At 42.1% G+C, this 10,754-nt stretch overlaps 1 protein-coding gene across 3 annotated transcripts in view; it reads left to right on the forward strand.

Annotated features, from left to right (window-relative positions):
- LOC102384061 (dynamin-3-like) overlaps positions 1-10,754 on the forward strand; it is a 104,908-nt gene that overhangs the window by 13,606 nt on the left and 80,548 nt on the right. For all 3 annotated transcript variants that reach the window (XM_006033248.3, XM_006033249.3, XM_025214999.1), the window contains exon 2: positions 6,843-6,954. In XM_006033248.3, the coding sequence (XP_006033310.1) occupies positions 6,843-6,954 (112 nt within the window). The remainder of the gene's footprint in view (positions 1-6,842; positions 6,955-10,754) is intronic.

Consider the following 10,754-nt stretch of genomic DNA (forward strand, 5'->3'; position numbering starts at 1 on the left):
CCCTCCTCCAGCCTCCCCTCCCCCGCCCCTACCTACCAGCATGGAGTTCAGATCCACCTCCCTGCGGCAGCGAGCAGGGACTGCCCAAATTACCAAAGCTCTCCAAATCTTTTCTGAATCAATTTGGAGAGCTTTGAATCTATTTGGACCTTTTCATTGGTCCCATGATTCGATTCAGATTTGGAGATTTGGCCACTGAATCGGCCCGACTCTCATCCGAATTGAATCAGCACCCAAAGCTTCATACAGCCTTAAAGAGCATGCCTAGTTACTGATGCTGAGAACATGCAGCTGAATACAAAATAGGGGTGGTACTCAACTTTTGCCCAGAGTAGTTGCCTTGGAAATTATGGACCTGGCTCCTAGGCCCTTTTCAGCGTAAGAAGACTCAAATCCACATATCAGGAGTGTCCTACACTTATGGCTTGGCCTGGTTAGGGGCCCTCTTAGCTCCTGTTGAAGGTGGTCAACTGGGAAGTCAGAAGTGGAAGATTCAATCCACAAACATGAGGGATTGCCATTCCATAGACTTGTAGTTTTGGCATTCTTGGGAGGGTGGATTTCTGGGTTCCAGTCCAGCTTCCATGATTATTTCTTTTTTTAAGCAATGACTGTCTGTTGCAAAATGCATGAACAGTCCTGGCAGCAGGAGCCAGAACCCACAATTCTCCACTCTCAGGAGAGTGGTCCTCCTTATTGAGCTATAGTCATACTCCCTTTTGCTGGCCCCCAGAACTCCTTATAAATGAGCAGTCTGAATCCTGAGATGATGAAAGCACCTGCCTTACAGCTCTGAGTCAGATGCCTAAGCTCTGTGAAGTAGTGTGGGAGTTCATACCAGATATACCCTTGCAACTAGCATTTCCTATTGGCTAACTGGATTGGCCTGGGAATTCACACCTGTTGTATAGAAAGTATAGACGTCTACCCTGTGTATCTGAATCATCTTCCTGGGGCAGTGCACCTAAATTTTAGGCATTGTGATACCTAAGTGGAGGTACATACAAGATGGATGTGGATTTGGCCTGATATTCCTAGTCTAATATATTTAAATCCAAATTATTTATTTAAACACAAAGTTACTGAAGGGAGAAAGAGGACTGCTTGTGTGGAGTGCATGCATATTGAATGTTTCAATTTCCCTTTCCCTGCTTCTTCATACTGTCTGCAGCAAACTGACAGGCACTACATTCATTGCAAACCAGGTCATTTCTCACACCTCTCTCTGTCCCCTCTTGGACACTGACAGATTGCTGCCTTTGAAGCTAGCAAGCCATCAGGGAGCTTATCAGCCCATCAAGAAAACAAAGAGCCTCATTAGCTCAAACCCTTCTTAAATAGCTTTTTGCAAGGAAGGAATGGAGGGACATTACCAGCTAACCTGCTGATTAGTTCCAGAAAGTGCTAAGTGGACACTGTCCTGTCTGCCTTTTTTCCAGTGAAATTGGAGAGACACACACACAGACACCTCAGCATTAGCTAGCATGGGGGTAGCATGGCCAGATGCCAGCTGGGTTCTGTGCTGCTGGGGTCCCTGCTGTGGGAGAGGGGAATCCCTGCTTGAGCAGCAAGCGAGGGAAAGGTGGGGCAGGGGGAAACCAGACAGACACTGCTGTCTCCTGGCTGCAGTCACCCACCCCCTTCTCAGCTAGTCAGAGCTCCAGCTAGGGAGGAGAGGGGTGGGGACAGCCCTGCTCTCTGGAGCAGACAGCCCAGCCCAGCCCAGTGCTGAAAAGTATGCTGGATTGCTGGGGGACGCTGATTTAACTTAAACCAGGAAGGGGTCTGGGACAGAAGGTCAATAAACTGATTTAATCTAAATCAGTTAAGTCTGATACTACATTCAACCAGGTTTATCTTAAACCAGTTTTGACTATTTTGAAACTAGTTTATGTACACTGAACTTGTGTTCTTTTACAGGTTTAAGCCAGTTTCTGATCACGTAAAGCAGTTTATATATAACTTCTGTCCCTAGCCCTTCACTCTAAAGTGATTTGTATTACTTTAATTTACAATAATTTAATTATGGGCACATTTTTGTCTTTGTTAAATTAGGTAGGATATTACATTAAATTAATGAAACTTTACAAGAGGAAATAGCATAAACAATTGTGGTATGTATACCTGTAGTTTTATACACAGTTTCCCTTTGTTAATATTTCAAGCACATTAAATATTTAAATGAGTTGCCATAGGATAACTTGAAAAAATAAAGTTCTATTCCTTGGCAATTTCACTTAAGTTATCTATATTTCTTTTTAGGTATTTTTAAAGCTATTGTATGCAACCAAGATTTTTATCACTCGGAGTTCATCTATTCTTGTTTCCTGCCTCCCTACCTGAAGTCATTGTTATGGGCTTATGATGTCAGAATTGGTTGATGTAAGCAGGACAGTGATAACATAGCCGTGTTGTATCCTATGTGGAATAAGTGGATGATGCATAAAGACTATCCAGTTTCTGTGCAAATATCAATAGTAATTTAAAAAAGTGAAAGGAAGCAGACCACAGAAAACTGTGAATGGGTTTCAGTAAGGTTTTCCATCAAACACCATTGGGCCCTTAATAAATGAAACCTGTTAGTTTGTTAGTTAGTTGTGTTTTTGTTTGTTTTGGGGGGGGGCAGTTTAAAGATTTTGTTAGCTACAGAAAAACAGAAAAAACTCTTTTTAAAGGTTATTTTTACTTCATTTGTTTGGAAAAACCTTTCTCAGTTTTATGTTTGTGGAAAAAGAGGTGTCCAGTGATTCAAGTGTTAATGTGAGACTCAAGAAAACCTGGGCTGATTTCCTTGCTCCGTCAAGTTTCCTTGCAAACTTCCTGTGCGACTTTGAACATGTCATTTAGCACTTCTGGGTCGTGGTTACCTAAATGTCTAAAAAGAATAAAGCAGAGCTCTCTTACAGTGGTACTGTGAGGAGAAATGCATTAAAGGTTGAGGCACTGAAATACCATAGTGGCAGGGGCTATATGTGTCTTACAGATGTATAGTATTCCGTCAGTGCTTCTAGGATACAAAGTCACTGTCACAGTGGGGACAGAATGTAGAAGTCCTGCTTATATCTTGTTCTAGGCAGTGGGTTACACTCCCTTTTCACTCGTTGCTTAAGATTCATTGTGGTTTTTATATGAAAATTCATAATTTTCACTATAGGATTATAATACTTTGGCATCATTATCCTGAAATATATTTTTCACTAGCTAGGATTGTATTTCACTGAAAGAGCAAAAATCTTAGTGATCCTTGCCATCTAAGTTTTATAGCTTTTTATTTTGTATCACTGTTTCTCAGCCTTCTTGGGTTCCAGTTGCCTCTAGTATTTCAGCATATTTTCCATAGTTGTAGCAGCCTAGTAGTTGTAACAGCCTAATTAATTTACCTAAGAAATAGTTCAATAAAAAAGGTTTCCTGATAACAAATTAAAGTAATTACTATGCAACTGCTCAGTTTTGGTTTCCCTTATCATGGCATTCTTGTATTTGCTTTACTCTCTACATGTTGGCTCAGACTTCCGAAACACTGGATGCATCTACACATGCATTTACTTCAGCGTAGATTTACTTTGGTGTAAACTAATCTGGATTAAGGGTTTTTAGGCAAGCATCTACCCATATGGGGATTAGGGAGAAGATTTGCACCCAGTTCCCTGCAGCCCTGCAGTGGGCCTCTGCTGTCAACAGGGGGAGCTCCAGGGTCCCACTGGGTGTTAGCCCAGAGACAGCTGTCTCCTGGCCCCGGTGAGCTGCCTGCAGTAGGTAGGTGCTGGCCCTGGCTCCCCGATAAGGGACATGGGGCTTGGAAAAAAGCTGCAGGGGAGAGGCAGGCCCCAGCCCCCTGCCCCAATTCACCAGTGGGGCAGCTAGTTTGCTGTTAGCTGCCCCACTGGCAGATCGGGACAGGGCACTGGGACCTACCCTACCCCTGCAGCTCGTTGCAAGCCCTGTGCCTTGATTACCGAAGCAGAGGTTTTGCATCTACCTGTTGCCAGGGCAGTGGGACATAGTCCCTACCCAGGCTCCTGTGGCAGAGCCACCCCACCAGCAGCAGGCAGCTTCTGGGTGCAGGGAGCTATCTCCTGCCCCCTGGTAGATGGCTGACCAGGAGCAGATTTTGCTTTCAGCCAAGCATCTACACAAGTGCTATGGTGCAGTTACTAATCCCAAGTAAATTTGCTACTTGCATTTGCAGGTAGCAAATTTACTTGGGATTAGGGAGATTTACTGTGAAGTAAGTACGTGCACATGTAGATGCACATGTGTACTTTGCAGTAAACTGTGCTAATGTGAAGTTAAGTGTCTCGTGTAGACGTGCTCACTGTAGATTAAATAAGATTCAAATATCTTTGTCACCTGTTTAAGGCAACTGTGATTTCTGTAAATATCTAAGGAAAACATATAGCTTGACATCTTGGCTAAGTACAGACAGTCAAAAAGGCCAAGGCTGAATCAGTTCAATCTTCACAGATTGATTTAAACTGTGTAGATTGAATCAATAAGCAAGTGAACAGACATTCACTTTTGATTCCAGAAATGCAGTCACATGCCCGCAGTGGCCCAGGCCAGAATTTGGGGTTGCTTGAACATGCGTATCTTCTCAGCTGGAATAGACAGCTTGGGCCAAGGCTAGCCCACTCACCCCACAAGGGAGAGGGGGTGTGTGGGGAGGTGCAAAGAATCCTGGGATGCTCAGGGACTGTCAGTTAACTTGAATCTGGAGGGGATCTGGGACAGAAGTTCAATAAACCAATTTAATCTAAATCAGTTAAGTCTGATACTACATCCATCCAGGTTTATCTTAAACCAGTTTTGGTCATTTTGAAAGTGGTTTATGTGCACTGAACTTCTGTTGTGTTACAGATTTAAACTGGTTTCTGATCACTTATACCGGTTTATATGTAATTTCTGTCCCTAGTCCTTGTGCCCAATGAAATCAGTGGGAGTTTAGCCATTACTACATTGAAGCCAGGATTTCATTTATGTCATGAGATTCTAATGAAATATATACACCTAATGATAATGTAATGTATGCTAATATGCAAAGGGCATGTTTCACGACAGTGGATATATTGATATGTGCCCTTAAAGCGATGTGATAAACTCCAGTGCAGTTTGTGCTGAAGTCAGCTGCACACGCATCCGGGACTGCAGCAGTTTGATCTGGGGCAGAGCAACCCTGGGCTGGCAGGGAGTCTGGGGGGTCTGACCCTGGCGTTGGAACTGGCTGGGGCTGAGGGTGCTAAAATGTGGGGCTAGGTGGCAGGAAGACCCCACATTTTAGCACCCTTGTGCCCCAGCCAGCCCTTGTCACTGTCTACATATGCATTTCAGCGCACATAATTACTCCTCCTTAGGATGGTACTGTCCTTGAGAGTACCATCCTACAGTGGAGTAAATACATTTACTGCGCACTAATAGTAGCTCATGTGTAGATAGTGACGCTTTACTGCAGAGCTGATTAGTCAACTCTGTAATAAATCGCATGTGTAGACGGACCCAGTATGTGCTAAATGGACCAGTACAAAGGACTGGGTGTCAGTGCCTCCTCTTTTGTGAGACGTAATAGTAGTTTATTGCTAAATGTACAGGTTTTATACCTATCCATTTCCTTGTGTTGCTTTGAAAACCCAGTTTTAGGAAGTACTTTTTTGCCACATGATATTCTTATTGGCATGGGAGAGAAACACCTGCAATGGAGAGTTGCATCAAGTTTATCTCACCTCAGATGTGAGAGAAGTGAAAATTTCAGAATCCCATAAATGCTAGAGAAAGTGGTCTAACCTGTGTCAATAATGGAATTGATTTTGGTTGTATAATGCAATTTTTTCCCCAAAAAAAGTTAGCACACATTTCTGAACGCAGTGCTTCTAATGCAGCATGCCTTTAGAGTCCTCCTTGTTGCAGTGTGTGAAAATTAACATGATTTTGTTTTTTGTGGTCCTGTCCCCCAAACTGTTTTATTGCTCCTAAGAAAACAGTTGCATTGCAATGGAAAATCTATTCTTGGGTGTCTGTTAAGATCTAGCAAAGTGTGGGTCTATAACTTTTCTCAACTAAGCTTTTGCCTTTCCTAAAAAGACTGTTGGCTGACAAATTTACAGCAATCTGTTCTGTATATAGATTTTAAGTTTGGTAACTAATGGCTAAAGCATAAAGGGAAAAATCTGTTCTATTTACTGGAGGATTTACAAGTACCATCTCCCTACATATCGTGTATTTTCCCTTCTTTCTCTTTTCTTCCATTAAGTTATTCCCTAAATGCAATGATAGCACCTTGTTACTAAGAGAATTACATGCAGTAGGTGTTGGATGGGTCTTTTTATTGCTGTGGAATCCAGCTGAGTTTTTAAAAAAACTGATTAAGTTGTCATTCTTTTCCTATTTCATTTTCTTTTACTGAAGTTGTTCAAAAGCTAAATCTAAATAGATATCACACTGACAAAATGTATAGTGGTTTTCATTCGCCTCAACTGTCAGTTACAAGATACACAGCTCTGTTGGCAGTTCCTCTGTGACTCTTTTCCCTCAGCATCACAGCAGTATTATTTTTCCCTAAATGTGCCCCAGTGTTTAACAAATGGGTGGAAAGCCTGATTTTGAAGGCAGTTACATGGTGCATCCAGGCCATTATCTTTTGGTGAGATGTGGTGTGGAATTTTGTTTAAAGTTTTTAGGTACTCCATGTAATCTTCAGAGAAGCACTGCATGTTTGACTGTCATTTACTCCACTGTTGAAAAAACTACCTAATAATTGCAGATCCCATGGGATTTTCTATTTGACATGCTGTAGACTTGATGCAGCAAAGTAAAGTTCAAGTTTTACAGTGTGATGTTCTATGTTCTAGGAATGTTTACAAGGATTACCGTTTCCTTGAGCTAGCCTGCGACTCCCAGGAGGAGGTGGATAGCTGGAAGGCATCTCTACTGCGAGCTGGTGTCTACCCAGATAAATCCTCAGTAAGTCAAACAGCTTGCTAGTTTTTTCAGTAGCTGTACTAGCTAGGACTTGGAAAAAATCTTTCTCTCTCTCTCTCTCTCTCTTTCTCTCTCTCTCATTTTTCTGGGAAGAGATTTATTTTTAAGCTCTGTCTGTAGATGTCTAGAAAGATTATGTATTTTTGCATTGCTATAATTGAGCTCACATCTATGGCTTTTTTTAAAGGTCCCTCATCAAATAAATTAATGTAAAATTACATTCTGAGTTAAGTCATGACAAATAAACCCTCTGGCTGGAAGAGAAATAATTTTATTACTTAAAAAAAGAATCCTTAAAGACCTGAATAATGGACATGATGCTCTGTTTTGGGTGCTTCCTCAACTTCATCATATCTATTCATATTTTTTTGAGATAAAGTATGGTTTGAAGAATGTATTTTTGCATATTCCTATTCTAGAACTGAAGGAGGCATACCAATCTATCATGTGATTTTATTTCACTACTTTACCGCCTGTTTCAGTATCTGAGGCAAATACCAACTAAGCCTTTTCACGTACAGCTTTAATAAGATTAAGAAAAATATTAAACCAAAAAAAAATATCAATTGGACACGCAATACAGAAAGCCAGAAACGAGTTTGTCAAACTGCCCCTTCACATTTTAATGGCCTCTCTCTGTTTTGCTGTTATTATTTATACGTGGTTCTGGCAGAGTTTGGTCCAGTTTCTAAGGTGACCTCATTGCATGAGTCTGTGTAAGCTTCTAGTTCACTAAGTTTCTGGTAGCATTGGAGCCATGCTAGTTCAGGTTCCAATACTAGTGCAGAGTCCTGGTACAGGATGCCATTGTTGGTTAAAGAACCATGAGACCTGTGCCTATTTTATTTTACAAATATGATTTCCATTATAAGAGGCCTGTAGTATCTAGGACAGATCTATAGTAGCCCCTAGTTCCCCCTACCATGATGAAACTCCCAAAGAACTGGGTCAGTGGGAGAATTTTCTCCCTTTCCTTTTGTATTTTTAGTATGCTTTCAAACTGTGATACTTGGCAGTTTTGTAGCAAAGATCTGTTATTTTTCTGCTTTTTTCTAGTACTTGTAACACCTCCCAATTTGGTATTAACTACAGGTTTAGGGGAAGGACAGAGGCACTTTGGTATCTAGTAGGGGTATATGAAACAGGCCATATTTGATTCAGATTCGACCTGAATCGGGGACAGTGATTTGATTAGTTAATTCAGATCACTGTACCGATTCAGTTTGACCGAATCTGAAGATTCTATGCTGATTCAGAGAATCAGTGATTCAGACATAGACATAGCTTTAAATGTTTTTTCTACATACCTCTAAGTACCAGGCGTGGCTCGTGAATGCTGCAGTGGGGGGGCAGATGGAGCGTCCCACAGGAGTGCAGGACCTGCCCCCCCCCGCCTTTCCGGTCCACTTCTGGGTCCACCACCAAGTGCATGGGGGACCCCCCCTGCATCCCCCTGGCTTCGCACTCAGCCATGGGGGGACCCTGGGTGCCCCCTCCCCCAGACCCAGGAGGCACTCTGCCAAGCTGGGGGGGCAGAGGTCCCCTGCACGCTCCCCAGCGGACCTGGAAGTGGACCGGAAGTGCTTCTGGTCCACTTCCAGATCCGCTGCCAAGCATGCTGGGCCCCCCCCCGTGCTCCCATGGGACACTCCATCTGCCCCAGAATCTCAGCATTCACAAGCCACCTAGTACCTTGGGGTATGTAGAAAAAGGCATTTAAAGCTGTCTATGTTCGAATCTCTCTGAATTGATTTGGAGGGTTCCAATTCGATTCAGAGACATTAAAGGATCTCCTGATTTGATTCAGATTTGGGCACTAAATTAGGCCGAATCTCCACCGAATCATATCAGTGACTGAAGCTTCACACAGCCCTAGTATCTAGCTGCCCTTTGGCCTTTGAAAGTCTTCCCATAATACACAGTTTAAACCTTCTTCATAACTCTTTCATTCTAATGCATATTGTTAGTGGTATGAATGCATGGTTTCACATCAAGGGGCCCTCGCATCAAACTGCTCAGCAGTGCAGTCATTTCATGATAGTTACTCCTACAGCCAGCTTCCATTCCTCCCTCCGACCACTCAGTGCTCAGAGCATCTTCTTCATTATACTCCATATAACATCTCCTTCCTCACTGCTACCAGTCTTCATCTGACATGTCTCTGCTTTTCAGTCAAGGTTCTTTGAGTAGACCAACTGAATGTAATTATACCTGACCTCCTCATTCTATGTAGTATTGCACCCATGCATAGCTTTTTCATCATACCAAGCTTATAGACTCCCAGAGAAGCATCACTTACCTGATTATTACTTTTCTATCCCCCTAGCTAAGTACACAGGTAAGATTTTTTTTTAATTGGTTATAGTTGTTGTTATTTGAGATATCTATCTGCATCTATTTATCTAATACGTTGGATGTTCATTCCTGTCCTGTTTTATTTTGTTTAGATTTTTGTTCTTGTTTTTGTTGCCCTTGTAAGATTTTAAGTCCTTCAGGACAAAGGCGATACTTTATTCCATATCTGGGTAATGTCTAAAAGCTATGGGGTGCATCATAGTTTAAGTAGTTAAAAATTCAAATTGGAAGCACATGCTACAGTTTTTATAGTAAAAGACAATTTATTTTCCTAATTCATACTTATCTTCCAAAGGTATAGTTTCCAGCATAAATATACTTTTAAATATATAGAATACTTACAATTACAAAATAAATATTTATGGTCTGTGTTGTGCAGCGGTTCAGACAAGAAGATCATAGTGGTTATTTCTGGCCTAAATTTATGATTTTACAAAAAGTTACTGTGCCAGTCAGTAATATATGAGATACCACAGTTACGTCTTAACCAAAATATAGGGATGTTTCTGTAATATAATGATGTTATAATTATTGGTAGTTGTTGGCTTTGCAATGGTGACAGCTTATGCACTGTTTAATCTGTTTGCATATATTAGGTGTATTTAAAACATTGTAAATATATGGACATGTATATTTTCTATTACAGGTCAGTCACATCATACGCTCATTTAACTTGCGCGAATTCAACTATACGTGGGGTAGGAGGGTGTGCAGGGCTTGAGCTTGCACGCGGCGCTGCCGTTTACCTGGAGGCCCATTATGGCGGTAATAGCCACTGCCTCCAAAACCTCCCGCTGTCACCATGGAGTCGTGCCCGGAGCTGTGTGGCCGGCTGCCAGGTGGCAGTGGCAGCGTGGTGGTCGCATTTAACTTGTGCGAATTCAACTATACACAGGGCGGGGGGGGAGGGAGGGGGGCTCTGGGCTTGCACGGCACCACGTGCATACTCAAGCCCTGCCCCCCCTCCCACCCCGGATTTCGCTGATTTTCGCCTTACGCGATTTTTGCTTTACGTGCTGACTTCAGCACCTAACCCCTGTGTAAGATGCGACTGACCTGTATGTGATGTTTAAATATTAAATAACAACAACAGCAAAGCAACACAGTAACAATAGAAGTCCTGTACTTAAAGTACATACCGCAGCAAATTGTTCATGCTATCATACAATAAATGTTGTTTTCTTTCAATGATAGTAATGCTATCAGTGTATGTATAGTGCAGCGTAAAAAGAGTCTAAATCCTGGCCTACCACATTTATTTCCTAAGCCCTTTACATGCAATAGAGTGGTTCCTCAGATATCAGTGCTTGGCAATTGTGATTAAAGGAAGATTTTTCAGGGACAATTGCAGAATGATAAGATACTTTTGTTTTTAAAAGTTTTTTTGAACTGTTTCAGACATCTTCCCCCCCCCCCCCCCCCCCCCC

Source organism: Alligator sinensis, unplaced genomic scaffold (assembly GCF_000455745.1).
Source record: "Alligator sinensis unplaced genomic scaffold, ASM45574v1 scaffold899_1, whole genome shotgun sequence".
Taxonomy (NCBI): Eukaryota; Metazoa; Chordata; order Crocodylia; family Alligatoridae; genus Alligator; species Alligator sinensis.